This window comes from Mchenga conophoros, linkage group LG13 (assembly GCF_057382185.1).
Source record: "Mchenga conophoros isolate Kocher_MC1m ecotype Shallow Benthic linkage group LG13, M_conophoros_male_GT1.1, whole genome shotgun sequence".
In the NCBI taxonomy this organism is placed as follows: domain Eukaryota; kingdom Metazoa; phylum Chordata; class Actinopteri; order Cichliformes; family Cichlidae; genus Mchenga; species Mchenga conophoros.
Genome location: NC_140538.1, coordinates 16,887,186 through 16,905,891, shown reverse-complemented (window position 1 = coordinate 16,905,891; position 18,706 = coordinate 16,887,186). Strand labels below are relative to the sequence as shown.

At 40.2% G+C, this 18,706-nt stretch overlaps 1 protein-coding gene across 2 annotated transcripts in view; it reads right to left on the bottom strand.

Moving 5' to 3' along the window:
* LOC146561060 (semaphorin-4G-like) overlaps nt 1–16,207 on the bottom strand; it is a 30,832-nt gene extending 14,625 nt beyond the window's left edge. For both annotated transcript variants that reach the window (XM_085296796.1, XM_085296795.1), the window contains exons 1-3: nt 15,921–16,207; nt 10,273–10,592; nt 896–1,044 (exon numbers count right to left, since the gene is read on the bottom strand). In XM_085296796.1, coding sequence (XP_085152922.1) covers nt 896–1,044; nt 10,273–10,405 — 282 coding nt within the window. In that variant the 5' untranslated portion in view covers nt 10,406–10,592; nt 15,921–16,207. The remainder of the gene's footprint in view (nt 1–895; nt 1,045–10,272; nt 10,593–15,920) is intronic.
* Nucleotides 16,208–18,706: the final 2,499 nt, after the last annotated feature.

The window sequence follows — 18,706 nt, the reverse complement described above, 5'->3', positions numbered from 1 at the left end:
TGAAAATTTGATGCCTTCTTTATGAACAACAGCCACCGTACCTGTGTGAAAGCGTATGTGCTTCCTACTGCTTTTAAATATTTCAAGACTGCTTAACATATGAACAAAATTGCATTATTTTGTGAAAGCAGCAAAGCAACGGGGTGCTCCATAGCTGAGCATGTAAAATTCTGAATAGCCATTTAACAAAGCTGTAGATATATTTTTTCACAGATGAATTAACTTCAGTCGTTAATGGTGCAAAAAATGGGGTTAGCAGAACGAAAATTACAAATTTGATGTTGATAATAAAAGGAAAATGTCTTACAGTCACCAACCCTACAGTTATATTAGCCCATGATATTAATTAGCATCTGAATTTGCTTCTTTGTCCAAAAAAGACCATTTGTTCGGGCTGTAATAGCAATTTATGTCTAACGAAAGATCCCAGAGTTGAGATTGATATTCACAATTTTGCATTTGGAACAGTTTTAAAGTCTGTGAGTGTAAAAAGCAGCGCAGAAATGATCTATAAGTTATGCTAATTACTGCATGAATTAGGAAACTATTTCTGTGTCAACATACACTAGTGGTATCGCCATAAATTCTGGATCTATTTAAAGTGAGATGATCCAGCAGCTGATTCTTCACCGTTTTCTATTTAATGTATTAATTTATGCAGCAAGATAGTCCTGTGAGTTATTGTGTTAAAAATAATACAAGTACACACACACACAGACACACACATACAGAACCAAAACTAGTGACAGAGGAATGTTTTTGCCTCAGACTGAAATATTGTTGCCTCAAAAGGTTCCTGCGATGTTGAATGCAAATGAGGCTGTGGCAGAGGTAAGGATGTGGCAGCTGAGGCACACAACATGCAGCAAGATGGAAAACAAACAAACAAACTCACAGTGAGAGCAGAGCTGGCTGAGATGTCAGAGGCATTGAGAGCGAATACGGCCCCACGGGCCCCGACGTACAGACGCTCACTGTCAGCCTCCAGCAACATGGTGCTGTAGTTGACTGCAGACGACTGGAAATGCCTGCAGCCTCGGAGACCTAGGAGAGTAGAGGAGAGAGGACGTTAATGATTGTGGCCTTCTGTAACTCCTTAACACTACTTTTTTTTTTTTTCTAAATGTATAACGGCTCCTAATGACCTTAAAAACTCTTTAGAGACATTAATTGGTCAAACATACTCTTTATTATATGAACAGCAGTTTGGCACAAAGAATATGGATTTGGAATGGATTTGCCATCCATTGGAGGACTGGTAGGTTTAACCACCTTTTTTTCTGGGTGATATCAACCATAACCGTGTATGTATGCCTACATATTAATAATAATGGATTGGATTTATATAGCACTTTTCAAGGCACCCAAAGCGCTTTACAATGCCACTATTCATTCACTCTCACATTCACACACTGGTGGAGGCAAGCTACGGTTGTAGCCACAGCTGCCCTGGGGCAGACTGACAGAAGCGAGGCTGCCATATCGCGCCATCGGCCCCTCTGGCCAACACCAGTAGGCGGTAGGGTAAAGTGTCTTGCACAAGGACACAACGACCAGGACAGAGAGCCCGGGGATCGAACCGGCGACCTTCCGGTTACAGATACGCTTCCCAACCCCCTGAGCCACGGTCGCCCCACCTGGGTATCTCAGCATGAACACCATCCGTCTCTATGGGAACAACTGTAGGTACAGGCATCTTCTGTGCACGGTTACCTATCCTGAAATTCCCAGCAATGGGCAAAATTGTCTGCTGAAGTATTTTCAGAACCAATTACTGTAATTTGTATGTCAAAATCAAGCAATTTCGAGTGCCATTTGGATGTTTAGGTGATAAATTGAAGCAAAAATAATGAATGAAGCCACACTGTCCCTGAAAGCCTTTAGAAAGTTGTGGCCATCACAGCGGGACATATTAAAAGCTGTAGAGTGATAGCGTTTTCAATCAAACCTGACTGAGGTAAAAGGTGAAACAGAATTTTATCTTCTTTGATGGATTTCTTTGCTGTGGGATTTTTCAAACACTGGGGCAAAGTGGTAAGAAGACCTTCTTCTTTGATTTTTGAGAGAGTTCTTTGAAAAACGTTGATTTTTTTTTTTAAAGTGAGGTAGAGACAACTGTTAAATTTCAATCTGCTGGTGTCGTGGCTGAAAAAAAAAAAACTTCTTTGCAATCAGAATCGGCTTTATTAGCCAGGAATGTGCACAAATACAAGGAATTGGGCTACATGTTCTTCTTTGCCTTCTTCACAGACAGTACCAACATGTACAGCATAGTCCAGACTGCAAAGATGTTGGAATAAATTATGGAATAATTGAAGGATGGATAACTTGTTGCTATAGATACAGTATATAGATTTAAACTTGACAGTATATTGGTATATACAACCAACAAGACATGCATCAGGCTTTGGTTGTGTAGCAGGTATGGTGAATGTTTAAGCAGAGACAATATGCGAGTGATCTAGTGATCTAATGATCGAGTGATAGCCTGTGGAAAGAAATTCGTTTTGTGGTATATATCTTAGAGCTAGAGCTGGGCGATATGAGATTTTTTCATATCACGATATGTTTTTTTCATTTCAGGCGATAACGATATCTATCACGATATAAGCCAAATAACTATTTGTAAGATTTAAATGTGCCGTTGCTCACAAGTAAAATGTGAAATAATCAGCAGCTTGTTTTGATTTAAATATTTATTTCCCATAATAAGTTCAACAGGGTAGATGTACTTAAGGAACATGAGACTTTTTCAGATAAATAAAGGCAAATATTGCAAACTACACAAAAGGCAGCCGCTAAAGTGTTTAAGTTTCAAAATAGAACAAACGAAACAGACTAAATTGTCAATTCCACTTAGAAACAAAATATTAATTCTAAAAATAAATCTTAGTTTGTTTTACAGAAGAACAGACAAAACTGACTAACTTTTTTCAATATCAAATAAACTGAGAACTAAAAGGAAATTCTCAATCTCTCCTTGTTGTATAGCTGAGCTTTTCAAACAGTTTTAACAGTTACTTTAGTCTGACAAAAGCCGAATGACGAATTAGCGCTTCCAGTCAGAGACTGAGGCTACGTCCACACGTACACGGGTATTTTTGAAAACGGAGATTTTCCGTTTTCGTTTTAAAAAATAATCCCGTCCACACATAAAGGCAGAAATGAAGGAAAACGCTGCTATGAACATGCCAAAGCAGCAGGTGGCGCTAGATTCCTAACCGTGTAGAAATGTTGGCCAATCAGAAGTCTAGAAGCCTCGGTGGGAAAAAGTAAACAAAGCTGGGGCATAGAAGCAGAACAGAGTCGTATGTGTGGAGGGACAGTAACTGTGTGTATATGTAAGCATTTAAACACTGCAGAGAGTAGAATTAACAGTAACAGTATTGTAGAAATTCATTTCACCGAAACAATAACGTGGCGCACAGTGTGACGCATGCACCAGTTTATTGTATTTCCAGACTTGCTTTCGGCACAATTTACAGTGCACGCTACTCTGTTTTTGTCAGACTTGAAATAGCCGAAATACCTTCACACTACGGAACTTCTATGGCTCTTCCGTTCGACAATCTCTCCGGCATTGGAACCATCATCTGTTTTCTCTTCGGTCACGCTCGGTTGATTTTTCTAGTCGGCACACTCATTTCCTCCATTACCCGCTGGCTCCATTACCCGCTGGCTGCTTTCCAAACAAACACACGTGCGGCTTGGCACTTGTGCTGTACGTAACAAGTCACGCGACGTGACGCTGCGGCTGTGATTGGTTCGGCTCTGCGCTACTGAATTTGGATCGGCTGACCTTTTTTTTTTTTTTTTTTTTTTTTTTTTTAAGAGAACAAGAGTGGCGAGGTCTATCGCGATAGCTTAATTTCTCTATCGAGTAAAAGTTATATCGCGATACATATCGTTATCGTTCTATCGCCCAGCTCTACTTAGAGCTAGTGATCGTTAACTCTTTATCTATTCGGGAAGTTTTATGCCAAGCTGTGACTAAGAAAAACCACTAGAGCACACACAAACAGAATGACACTTAAAATAGCCGTGAACAGAAAACAAATTTTAAGAAAATACATCAAATACTTTCACTTTAATACCATGAATACTTCATAAGTCTTGCGGCAAACCAATGGATCAACAGACTACACAATCCTATCACCAGGTCTGCTAAAACAAATACCCCCAAAAATCTGGTGGTTCCAGTATTATCAATGTAAGAATTCGCAGGTTTTCTTGCACTCGTTGAATACTAAATTGTATCTTTACTCTGAGGTAGAAAAGGGTTTAAGGTGACGGTTGTGACTTTCATACACACAAACAGATGAGCTGTGATAGTCACCGCGTTACACTCAAATGATTTGTTAAACACTTTCCATCCTCAGGTTAAGCCCAGTTGTCCCAGATTTTATTTTGGTGTCATTAACCCTTTAAGACCTACCATAGAACCAAGTCCGCCAGAGCTTATATTATATTTTTACATGCTGTGGAGCCATTTTTGGGAGCATTTCAAGTTGCTATACATCAATACAACCATTATAGCCCAAACTTTAATAATATGTCTGCATTAGGTGCATAGTAATTACATAAATTGCAAAAAAGTGCAATAAACTACAAAAAAATTGAAAATCGTTTTTGTTTTTTTAACATATATTTCTAGTTAGAGAAATTTAAGAGGCTCATCCCTCAAAACTGTAAATACAAAAAAGTTGCACAAACTAGTTTCCCACCACAGGAAATTTATTTTGAGTGTCTTCATAGTTTTATTTTTGAAATACACCAATTTTTATACACTGCAGGAAAAACGAAAATAAATATTATAGTGCAAATTTGCAAAATAACAGCATATGCATCACAATAAACTATTTCCAGCAGTGCAATATGAGTCCTAAGCATCCCAGAAACGACACAGAAAGTCATAAACTCAAACATAACTTTTTAAAACACAAGTATAGGCTCATAAGGCCCCGATCGTAAAAAAAACTACATTTCCGCAAAATGACGTCACTTCCGGTTTCGGGCAGGTCATGCGGTCATGTGATAGTTCGCGCTGATGGACGTAGGAAGTGTTACAAACAGCTGATCGGATCGGCGAAGCGTGTTTCTGGAATATCATGTTTTTGTTGCTGCAAGTGATTTTTATGCAGTTTTTGCAAAGCTATATGTGGAAGGAAACTGTGACCTAGGACAAGCTGATGGCATAAGATGTAAGTACAACTCCTCCGGTTTCATATGCAAAAAAAATTATTGCGCTAGCTTACGTGGTTGCAGAGCTACCGGGATTTAAAAATAGTTACGCAAAATGGAGCGTGCCCGCTCCGATCGGCTGTAAAGGGTTAAAAGCATGAAGTTGAAAATTAGTCTTTCCTAAAGCAAAACAGATTTTTCTTGTCTGTTTTTCAGTCGTTGATGTTTTCTGATCAATTTTAAAGCATGAATGTTAGACAAATTATGATTACACATGGTCACAGTTTTCATAAACTACCACACAGACTTGTTCATGAAATACTTGAGGTATTCTTTTAATTTATTTGTTTGTTTGTTTATAAATGGGACCTCACTTTCTGAAGTATTTAAAGGAACAGTTCACCAGTTAGTTAGATCTTGACGAGGAGACATTTTGCTCACGCTGCTGCATGGTGCAGTTGATCAGTAGTCTAACACCACTGTGAGTACCCTTGCACATGCCTACACTTCTTGGAAACAAAGAGCCCAAGTACATGACTACCATTGTGATGCACCTTTTTTATTTAACATCTAATTAAGATATCTGACGTGCCTGTGCAGGTTTTACAATCAGCACAATAATTAAGCCATATAAATGTAGAAGTGAGCCGCTTTTTATGACTGCTATTGACTACGAGAGACAAATTTTAAATTGCCAGACTTCCTGGATCCTCAGCCAATTCACTTTCCCCTGAAGATTGCATGGTTAGCTCAAAGTAAGCCGTCATTAAGATTCCTATCAGCTGCTGCGAAACACAATCCACTCTGCTCACTTCAGCAGCAGCAAAAGTCAGATGCCATCCCAAGCTGGTGATCAGGCGCCTGCTTTTCTCTCCTATTCTCAGCAGGAGGAGAAAGGTTATCATCCGTACGGTCTTTTCAGAGTAACAACCTTTCCTATGTGATACTAGTACCTCATTGTGACTAAATACAATGAGTTATTGCAGAGACAGTGCCTACGTTTCAAGCGTGTAATCCAGGCATTAGGGCACACAATGAACTGTGTGTGTAAGCTTGTGCGACAGGCGTGCCAGGTAACTGGAAACAGAGCAGCAGAGGGAGGGTTTATCTGGGATTTATTACAATGAAATAACATCCCGAGTCACAGGTTAGCCTCGGCTTACAAGATCGGGTGAGAACAGGCACATTTGAGTTAGTCTACAGGGAAAGAAAAGGTGCGAACTCAGATACTGTTATTCACTCAGCAAACACTTGGAGGGATCTCAGCTGATTGTACAGCACGTTGTGTTCAGGGACGCCAGCATACTCTATGAACATCAAGGCGCTGGACTGTGACGTGGCAACGGAATTGCATACAAACTTACACCGAGTCTCAGGCGTGTTTATGGCTGAGAGAAGGCAAATAAAATGTGTGCAACATTCCTAAATACGAGCGTCTAAGAGGAGGCAAATTCCCGAAATACCCAACAGGTTAACTCAGTGGGTGTAATAAAAGTGCATTTACATGTACTGCCAATTTATTAGTGTTTTCTGCACCATGGCCCTTCACTGTGGTGCCAGCTTTTAATCTTTCAGCTGCTCCAAACTGTCTGAGTGCCGAAAGACATCAAATTAATTATCTTTAAACACACCTGAATGATTTAACCTTGCTTAAGAGAAAAAAGGGAACGTTTAAGCCCAAGCATGAGAGACTGGGAGTCACTGTAGATGTATGTGTAACTTCTCTTGCCCCTTTTGGTTTCTGTAGCTTTGACTTTAGGTTGCCAGGGAACACAGCGATTAAAAGGATTAGAGGTAAGTTTGCATATCGAAGGCTTCCCATCAGTAGGAGGGACGCCGAAGAAAAAAAAAAAAAAAAAAGAGGTGGAGGCAATATAAAGAAATGGAAAAAGAGGGCAGTGAACCAGAAAAAGTACAAACTAATGAAGAAAAATCAGGCAAAAGAGCTTAAGTGTAAAGGCAGAGCGATGAGGAGAGGTGGGGGAAGAGGATAGAAGTGTGAGGCGGTGAGCTGTGTGGGAGGACCTGTGGGCTTGAGTGAGCTCAAACCGATGATTAAACTGATGATGAAAGTGAGATATAAACGTATCAAGAATTGTAAAAAGATGGGCATGGGATGAGTGTAAGCAGGTGACGTGCTTTGTGAAGTACAACTGTTTAGAAAAAGAAGAAGAGTGATACTGCTTTATGAGTATTTCTAGCAGAAGGAAATGTGGGCGCCATTCAAAGTGGAAACGTGAGAAAATTTCTTGCACACATCTGTGCGTCGACAAATAAAGTCCGGGATCAGACGGCACTGCACGCTTTGCCATACGTGAACTAAAGGAAAAAATGCTCTATACCGTCAACTTGTGCAATACCACAACAGTTGTCATGGTTACGGTGCTTCTCAACTACCTATGGCGGTGTCGGGCGCCCTGGATGCTCCGCAGGGAGCCCAACGTACACCGTACACTCATCTGCTTCTGTCTCTGCAGCACCTCAGGCTACATGCCATCACTCATGAGGTAAGTAAATAATAATCACAGCCGGATAAAATAAATCCTCATGGTTAACAGAAGAAGCAGGTGTTAGAGGAAAGTGAGGGTATATTAAACTCTGTGTGCACACATTGAGGTATAGAGGAGCGAGTGGAGAGAAACAGAAAAGCATTGCTTCGGGAGATAATGAGGGATAAAATGCTATGAAAGAGAAGAAAGAAAACTAGATGGAGAAAGGGGCAGAGAAAGAAAAAGGGACAAGTGAGGAGTTTTTTTGTAAAAGTCTACTTTTAGAAAACAATCAGCAGCTTTCTAATAAAAAAAGATGACTGATGACTGCACGTAAAGAGCGAAATAAATACGGAGTTATGAGTCATCTTCAGCTATTTATCTACAGTTCAAACGTTTGTGCAATGCTTGGAAATCCAAGGATTTCTGCAGCAATTAGTCATTAAAATGTGGTCTGATTTACATCTCAGTCAGTGGTACATTTTCACATCTTTACAACGGGTGATCAGTTCAGGATGAATAACAAAAGTGAACCCCTGTGCCAAGGCAATATCTATGGAAGCTCGTTTCTGCCACTAAATAAAAACAAAAAAACCTAGTATCCATAAATCGAAATTTCGAGTTATGTTCTCTAAATTTCGAGTTAGCTCTGCCAATCAAAAATCTACATGAATGAAGTCGCTTTCTTGTTACCCGGAAGCATTTGGCGCAGAGGAACGCGCACTCAAAAACGGATCCCAACAAATTGGCGCTTTCGCGAGTACGTTTGCTGATAGTAACGCCATGTGATTCAGCTAAAAACACAGGGATTTCATCATTTGTGAAGCCACGCTGAAAACACTCAGCAATCTGTGCATTCACGACTGGATGTAATACCAGTAGCTTAGCTGTAGCATTTGTAGCTGAGGACTTCAGCTTCCGGGTAACAAGGAAATGACATCATTCACGTAGATTACTGATTGGCAGTGCTTACTCGAAATTTTGAGTTACTTTTCTCAAAATTTTGAGTTAAGAAATCGAAATTTCGAGTTAATATGCCGAAATTTAGAGAAAGTAACTCGAAATTTCGAGAAAATAACTTGAAATTTTGAGTTATGGATCCTTTTTTTTTTTTGTAGTGGCGGAAACAGGCTTCCATAAATATCACCCATTGGTTTAGGAATTCCTAGTCAAAGCCTTGAGATGAGCATTCGAGCCATTTTTGGAGATTAGATAAGTGATAAGCTGGGGGTGAATCTGACAATATGGTAGCAACTTGTTACTTTAAATGGAAACACGTGTGTTCACAGTGAGACAAAAATATATATTTATATTATAATTCCATTATTATATCATTCCTGCCTGCATGACTCCTCTATCATACACAGAGCAGTAGTTACACCCTTTTTCTTAAACTTTGTAATAGATTGTATTATTTAATTTAGTTCAGTCTGTTACTGTTCTTATTGTCTTAGAGCAACTGTAAACACATCTTCCTTAGGGATTAATAAAGCATTTTGATTCTGATCAAACTTTTTTTCAACCAGATAGTTAAAGCCCTTAAACACCTTTACTATTAAGACTGGATATTTTATATATCCAGCCTATGCTGGGTTGTTGAAAACACTTTTCCTATTAATAAGGGCACACAAAGTTTGATTTCTGACTAAATCTGCACTTATTAAGAAAAACTGGTAGCTTTAAACAACATTTTTTACAGGACAGTTAAAGGAGCATTAGAGAGATTAGCAGTTTCTTAAAAGCTTACTTCTTCATTTCTAAAAACTGGTCCACAATAACACAAACTGTCTATAAATGAAGAAACTCCAGGAGTGTTGCTACACTCCCTGGGAGTGGGCGTCTTGCAAAGATTACACCAAGAACACAATGTACATTTCTGAAAGAGGTAAAAACAAAACAAAAAAAAAGGGCAGAAATCTTTACTTGCTACTTTCTTTGTTTATGTGTCAATAACGCTGTGCAGGAACGCTTAAAAAAAAAAAAAAACGCTTAAAGATTTCAAAAGACAACCGGGATAAATGTTGCTTCGCAATATTTCTGAGATAATGATGAGGGAAAAAAAAGTTGCACATAAACCAGGAAAAAAGAAATGCACTGCACACCAGAACCAATACCTCATCACTATGTCACAGTTTGGGGTTCCCTTGCCATTTCAGAAGCTGGACGCTTTGCTATAATTTATGGGACAACGAATTCAAAACTAAATCAAGCGATTTCTTAGGCCTGAGGTGATGCTACAAGGAGATGACCCAAAATCTGTAAGTACAACAACAACAGAATGCTTTAAAACACAGAAAAGTCATGTGTTATAATGGCAAAGTCAGAGCCCTGCCCTCAACCCCATTTAGACCTGAACAGGGCTGGTCAATTACGACATCCCAGAATTCTCCTGAAGGCTGTCCAAGTCTCAGCAGCTGGTTGAAACAGGCGCCACACGTTACAAAGTTCAAAAGTTCAATTTTCCAACCTGTACTCTGCATGATTATTGAATTTGTTAAAAAAAAAAAAACAGCTTCTAACAGTTCACTAATGAATGTTGGAATAAACTTCGGTACTGATGATTTTAAAGCAAGGTGCAACACGTGTTCGTGTCTGTCCTTACCGCTGTTTAGCACAGTGACACGTGGAGTCACATCCAGGTCCAGGGGTGTCCTGAACAGGTAGCCGGTTGCCACGGCACACAAGCAGCCCAGCAACAGCAGCAGCTGCACCACAGAGGACACACCTCGCTGCATCTCCACCGAGCACCTCACGGGACAAACACTCTCCGTTCAGGATGTATATGTATATACAGGCATTCACACTGGCATATTCACCCTGTGACTCACATACACCCCTGCACACAAATACACACGCACAAAACAGCACACCGACGCACTCGGACGAAAACAGGCAGCCTCTTGTTCGCCACGCTGAAGGAACCTGAAAAAAAAGAGAAAGAAAGGAAACACACAAAACGAACAGCGTCAGTGGTCTGTGATTAAAAATGTGACACCTTTAAAAAGTCAGAGAAGTTGAGAAAGAAGAAAAGCCGGTAAAGTTAAACAGCAGAGTTCAAACACATTAGATGAGCTGATGTGGAAGGATTTCACAAGGATGACGACAGAGATATGAAAGAGATACAAAGTGGATTTGCTCAGTAAAATATTGGAGGCTTTCGCAGATCAATGCTGCCCTGCGAGACCGGTCTGGCTTTACATGTTGCAAAGAGTGCGATGTGTGAGAGCAGCAGCTGTTGGATACAAACATAGGGCTGAAAATATCATTAACCAAACAACGACTGTCAAACAAGAGCTACGTGCCGATATAACGAGCAAACACTTGCGACGTGAAGCAATCCAGATCGATGAGGTGTGAAGCCAGTTCAAAACAGCAGACATACCTGACAGGAGTCAAATGCATGAGTGGAAAGATTGTGAAATATGATCATTTCAAAGATATGTATGTGTGTGTTGTGATATGAATGCCAATGTTGTTCCGCCAGACCCTCTTACAGAGGGGGAAAGGAGTGACGGTGAGCAGAGGAGAAGGAGGTGGTGTATATGTGTGTGTCTATACCAAGCGCCAGTGCACACACAGGCACTGAGAAAACACTGACAGACGCTCATTACTAGCATTATCCAATTTCATGGTAATGCCATTCTTTCACTTATACCCTTTCTCCGCTTCTCATTAAAAAAGAATCACACGAATAAAACCTTTTGAACTGCTTTCCTGATTCCAAATGTAAACAGTCACACTCTTTAGCGCTTTCTTTTCAATCAAAACCTGCCTCCAGTGCTGCAAACAGGTGACTCTCCAGGGAGCCTGCTTGTTCCTTACATTATGAGCATAGGCATGCACAACACAAATCTATTTACACACACATACAAGGCTGCGGCAAGAAACGGGCAGAAAGGTGAAGCCATTAGCACGAGAAACCGTGTGTGTGCTCTCACAGAAAGTACCAGCAGTCCCTCAAGGCTGACACCATGACAACAGCTGGCTTCGGTGTTGCATAACATTAGAGATGAACACAGCAGCATGCAGGTGCGGACAAAAGAGAAACTACACGAAATGCAAGGCTAACAGTAGGTACACCTACACGCACACAGACAGGTAATTAGACTTTGTGTAATTAGGCTTAAACTCTGTCTCTACAAGCTGCTTTGCAACCCACCTCCACCCCAGCTCCCCCATTTTCATGTAGTCATGTGAAAAACAAAGTTTGCACAGGTCCTTATGCCATCCTGTGAAAAATGACTGCTTTCATAGTTATTAAGGGGGCAAGTAGCAGCCAGGTGCTGCAAATCAAATGCACTTGACCTTTTTAACATTAGCAAGTGTGATCACAAAAACAGAAATTTTGGCAGTTTGCTGGTCTAAAGCATTCAGGTGGATGCAGACTTCTCAGCAAATTCCCCCCTAGATCAGAACTCAGGGGAAAAAACCTAAACCCCAAGAGCAACGTGTGAGACTCTGCCCGCCTCATTTAGCATTTTAAGGTTAAGACAGTCCAATTATAAACAGACTGAACAAGTATGACTTGTTGGGAAGGGCTACCAGAAGAAGGCCTCTTCTTTCTAAAATGAACATAGCAGCATGACTTAGGTTTGCAAAGTTGCATCTGAGCAAACCACAAGACGTCTGGAACAATGTCCAAACACGGCATAGCAGCATAAACACCTCAGCTGTCAAGCACGGTGGTGGTGTGATGATGATTTGGGCTTGTTTTGCAGCCTTTGGTCAGTGTCAGAATTGAACTTGTCCTGCACAGAGTCCTGTGATTCTATAGAATAATCTTGCCAAGGCATTCCCAGAAAAAAGCAATACCACCAAATATAAATGAGTATAACTGAAAATACTCTCTCTTTTTTTTTTTTTTACTAAATAGGGCCTGAGTGAACTTATATATACACACCATACACAACATACATTACAGTCATATAACACACATACAAATAAAGAAAAGTAATTGTCTATAATAACACAGTAGAAAGTTAACAAAAGCACAGACACTTTAAATAATGGGGAAACAGATAATACACAACTCGGCACTTGTTTAATGCACTTCTGAGTCAGGATTGTTTCTGAAACACAATCTGTGTTGGGAAAGCTGCCAAAAGGTTTTGTAGCCACAAGTTTGACCAGCATGTAGAAGGTGCAGCAATAAATAAACATGAAAAATGTTCTGGAATATGTTCTCATATGTGGGGGATATATTGCTCACGCTTGTTTCTTTAATCATTCTAAATGCAGTACTTTGTCAGACCACTCATTTTGATTGTTGTCATTCCATTCAATGGCACTGTAATCACTTCCATAGATATGAACATCCAGTGGGAGCCCTTCTGGAAGCTCTATGATAGTCCAGCAGATGTGTTATCATTCACTGTAATTGGTGATAAATATAAAGGAACCCTGTTGCTATAGGAGATTTCTGGCAATCATATGAAAAAGTGCATGTAGGCACATGTAGTATATAGTAAACCAAACATATTTTTCCCTAACCTAACCAAGATGTTTTAGTGCCTCTCAGACTTGCACAATGATGAACTCAAGACTCATGACTAAAAACCATGTGACTTACACAACTAAAACTCATAATGACGAGCATTCAATGGTGCATAACATTCAAACATAAATCAAACTGTTACAAATATTGCTAGATTATATTTGATTGATGAAAACTGCTTTTTTTTTTTTAAGTTGGCTGCATTAAAAAAAGATTCCTAAATGTGAAAACTCCTAAACTCCCTCAACGTGATAGAAAAGAAGAAACAAAGTCCTTTATGCTTCATTCTTTTGACAAAAAAAAAAATCGATTAAATCTTCAAAAGCAACAGATTTCAAAGTATTTCTGCTGAACTTGAGTGAATGGCCAGTGGAAAAGAACTATAAATGGGAAAATCTATATAAATAATATAAACCATGTTTTATTATTTCCTGGAGTTAATCCATTTGAGATATACGACACTTCCACCAACCTTAAAGTTCTTATAGGGTTTCACAGCTCTATCTTGCTCCCTTAATGCCAATTTTACTTTGGCAAGAGCTGATTATTTCTGTTGCGTCCCCTCTGAGCATGTGCTAGCCCTCGTGGGAACTGTCAAACACTGAAGGTGCGTCAACTTGGCTTCCACTTTTGTCTGAGCTCCTTCTAAAAGGTGGTGAAGGAGGTGCGCCGAGGGGATCGTAATAAGTCATTCATCTGACTCATGCACACAAAATCCCTCAAATGGGCTGTCATGGTGCAAATCCTTTCAATCAGTCAGCCACAGCGGTCCTGATGTGGTCTAATAATCTTCAGAGGAGCAGGGGTTTGTTCACGCAGAAATGAAACCGTAAGGTGACAGTAAGATAAAGAAAATATGAAAGAGAGGAGAGGAAGCAGTCAGGAAGGAGGTAAAATACTGTCAGAAAGTTCAGCAGTGCAGAGAAAAATCCCATAATTGTCACATTCCCAATTCTCTGTCATCTAAAATCAATTATTCCTGATTTACTCCGAGTACCTCAGACCCCATGAATGCAGGAGCTTTCAGCTGTTAATTGGCCACAGAGCACACCATCAAAACTTTGAGGAAACGCTGAAAGAATGAAATGAGAATGAAATGCTGAAAACGAAATGAGCCGAATCCAGGGGAAATCACAGAGGCTCTACCGCTCACGACCTTCCTAATCTGCCTTCCTCCTGATCTCGCTGCCGGCTTTCTGTCCCATGACATCCATTCACGGAAATGGATTTTATCAGCCAACTGAGGCGTCCATAAACCTGCTTGAAAAGAAAATAGTGGAGCTCCGTGGCGACAGCTCCATCAACAGACAACACTGGTCCCAAAGGACTCCAAACTCTCTGTTGTTGAGTTGGATGTGTGTGCGAGTGGTGAAAAGATTATAGTCAAAGCCACTGAGCTCTGCTTCAACTGGCAGTCAGACTGCTTTAAAACAGTCTTGTTTCACAGAGTGACAAAAGGACGCCAGCTGAACTGAACTCCATTTGTTCAGAGGACTGTAGTATTTACACTTTGTACAATCGGGGTACAATGAGCCCTTTAAACCCACCTTTAACACACTGGAGTCATTCTGACAGAAGCAATGCTTTGTATTATTAAGATTTTGTTTGCCATCATTGATAATCCTGCAGCTTGTTTGTGCTATTTGTCAGAATCTTTCAACTCAGCAGCAGCCTTGCAATTAATTTTAATCTAGTATTTAGGGGGGGAAATATCCAGATTTGCATCAGAAAGCTTCAACAATCTTTCTGCCAGCAACCTTTTCTATCGCTGAGCACTTAAATTTGATGAGGAGACACCCTAAAAAAATAGGATGCATATAGGCATGCAAGTAAAAAGGCAAAACAAGACTTAAAAACACCATAATTCTGTACAAAACACGCAAAATCCTTGATGCAGAAAGAACCAGGAGGCTAATCTGTTAATTTTCATTAATAAAGGGTGGTGACTTCATTCTGGGCTTCCTGTTTTCACACAGCTTTATCAAGTTTGTCCCTTTGGACTGAGCTAAACCTCAATAACAGCAAAATATTGAGTTAGGCCGCTTCTGAAGGCATTACAGAAAACATGGTAAGAAATTACTAAAAATCAACATTTTAATAATGCAGGAACAAACAAACAAACAAACAAAAAACGGCTTACCAATCCTTTGAGTTAAACAAGAAATGACCATCGAGGACACTATCTGCATAACAATACCTAACAACACCTTTCTTTGCACAGGTCTTCCAACAGTTTTCTTCCTCTTACCTCTCAAGTCATGATTTATTTTTTTTATTTTTTATTTTTATTTTTAAATAGACAGGTAGATAAGCGGGTCCACCGGATCCACACAGATTTAAATGCAGGCCTAATGATGATTAGATCACCATGGCTGGACAGGAGATGGCCACCTTTATCAGATCAATCAACCTCTTCCAGCTCCTTAAGTTATAACACAGTATGCTCTCAATTAAGGCTCAATTTTAACACAGAAATGAACCGAAATGATTTATTTTTAATGTAAATGAGAAAAAGAAAGAAGAAAAATAGACAGGTAAGTATTCTTAAACATGCAGGAAATATAATGTAGGAAATCTGTATAACAATAACTGAAAGGAGTAATTTGTTTAAAGAGAATCACGCTGTAGACACTCTTACTATAGCACCGCCGTTGACACTAAAGAGATATAAAGGTATTATCACGGGAGCCTAAATCATATATTTGGTAGGTATCTCGTATCCCTGCAGAGATCGGGTAGTGTGTCGGCTGTCTTACCTGTATTCGTGCGCAGAAAAAGATATGTATGTTTCTTCGAGCTTCAGATAATCCAAGTGGACTTTACACTCCTGCCTGTGCACTCTCGCAAACACCCGCTGAAAGACACGCAGCACTGACAGAGGCGCAGACTCGCAGCTCGTCCACTCAGCTGCCGTCACAGGTGGCACGCCCTCCCGCAACGCTTACTTATTTTTTTATTTACGTTGAATCAAGAGATATCTTTGGCTTTTTATCACCGGTTATACTGCTGTTATACTTCTTCACTATCCCATCAAACACCTCCACTTGGAGTTGCGGTGCAGAGGTAAAGTGGAGGTTAAAAAGGTGGGCAACAAAAAGCAACAGAGTTCATTTAAAGTTGTGCCGTGGCTCCACACTGACACCTAGCGGACATGGATAAAATTACACAGAGCTGAGCTGACAAGTTTTACAAGTTTACTTTTATAAGCAGATTTTTAAAAAAGAATCTGGGACTTTTACAAGTGTTGGTGTTAATTGATGTGCACAGTAAATAAAATTAATATAAAATTTAAGTTATTTTGTTAGATATTTGTATTTTTGGTATTTTCTGACAAAGAGAAAAAGATTATGTTAAGCTATTTATTTAGCATTTAATGCTGTTTTAATCAGTATACAGTTAACTCCCTTAAATGCTTTTAAAATAGTCCGAGGGAAAACCAATTCAACAATATCTATTAATCTCTATTTTGAATACATCGTATGAGAAAATAGAGATTATATCTCACTTTATGAGTAGATTTTGTCATGCTTACAAGTACGAAAGATAAAGTTTCTTCAGTAGCTCATCTCTAAGATGTAGACACGCACTCTCACTCTCTCTCTCTCTCTCTCTCTCTCTCTCACACACACACACACACACACACACACACACACACACACACACACACACACTCACACACACACACAGCCTGTCGACCTTCAGTTTGTTCATGAGAGACTGCAGCAGTCCCGCTCCCTGCAGCACATTTTCTCCTGTTTTCCCGACTGTCTGGAGAAAAACAAACCACTCTCTGTAATACAAAATGATGCCGTTCAGCTTTACACAGACTCTACCACTGTCTGTTACATTAGTCTTATAATGATAATCCTGGTTGTAATAAGGTAAGGTCACAAATTACTAAGGTTGTCCTTAGTTTCAATACTAATGCAAAACAAAAATAATAAAAAAAATTAATAAATAAACAAATAAAAGAAAAAAACTACAAAAAACCCCATAAAAGTTCATTAAAAATAATATTTTACTGATAAAAAATAAAAGCTTTAAGAGTTTAATAAAACTACAAAAAAAAATGTAAATGTTCTGACGAGACTTTCATTCATATGTTGAGACGCAGATAGTTGATTAAGCCATCGGCTTATTGAAGCACCAGGAGATTGCAGGTGTGCCTCAACCAGGCAGGATGGGTCTTGGATGGTGACCCACACCCAAGGTTTGGTCCAAAGCTCCCAAGAAGAAGAGAAAAGATCTGGTGACCTCTGAGGTGATGCAGGTGGAAGAGGACTCATAAAAAATCAAGGCTGTTGGCCAGCATCAAGGGAGATGGACAGCCTGGGAAGTGATACTCAACAGAACGACCATGTGGGCCTTTCTGTTGAGGCTGCCGGTATAGACAGCAACACATCCAGGTTCTGCATAAGCTGGCGGAAATACTGGAGGTAAAAGGCTGGAGGGAAATAGCAACAGTGCAGTAACATCCCAGAGGCAGATCCATTTCATCAGGAAGGAGGATCAGGCCCACGTCAGCTCACAGTAGACAGTCCCTAGTGTTCCCGGGAGGCGAAAGCTGATCTTGGGAGTGGATCTCAACCGTGCTCTCAGGTTCCCAGAGAAAATCGCCTCTGGGAACCTTCTCTGACCAAGACGGTCATCACTTATCCTTCCTTTAAATCGAGCTTTTAACATTCCTAGAAAAAGTTGGTTGCAGAGGTTATACCAGAGCAGCACCTCTGGGATCCCAGGGCCAGCTACAGGGCGTAGAAAGGAGACATCTCAACTGCTGCTCCACCACCCTGAGATGTTTCAGGGTTAAAGAAGCGAAACATCAGCAGGTAGTCCGACCTGTGCTCTAATAATGACTGCAGAACTAGGAGGAACACTGACCCTAATTGAATCCCATCAACTTTTAGTGAGGAGGATGGACCTGGTTAGGTAGAAGAAACGCAGTGCTGCATACATTAACATATAATCTAAGAAGAAAGATGCAAAACCACTGATTAGTTCAACTGAAAAGTGATTAGGTTAAGGTGACTGATTACCTCATTCAAGAATCAAATGAAATAAATTAAAAAAACAGAAAAGGGCAGGGTGGATCCATGCTGTATAAGTGCCAAAGTCTGACCATCTGAATGTTTCAGCAGAAATTGAGAATCATCAGACCAGGCAACGTTTTTCCAATCAGGACATTGGAAAAATGTTCAAAGGAGTGGCACCCTGTGTGGTCTTCTGCTGCTCTAGCCCAAGCCCTCTTTTACATATCTTGGTTGTAAGGAGTGGTTGTTTCAGTCACTTGCCTTCCCATCAGCTTGAAGCAGTTTGGCCTTTCTCTGACATCTGACATCAACAAGGCCTTTTCACCCAGATAACTGCTGCTGTGGATATTTTCTCTTTTTCTAACCACTCTGTAAAACCCTAAAGATGGTTGAGTGGGAAAATCCCAGCAGATCAGCCCATCTGTCCCCCATCAAGTGCGCCACATATAAAGTGATATATAAAAAACCCCTACCTTGGGGTAGGGACAGGCTTAGGGCGTCGGGGGGTTCCC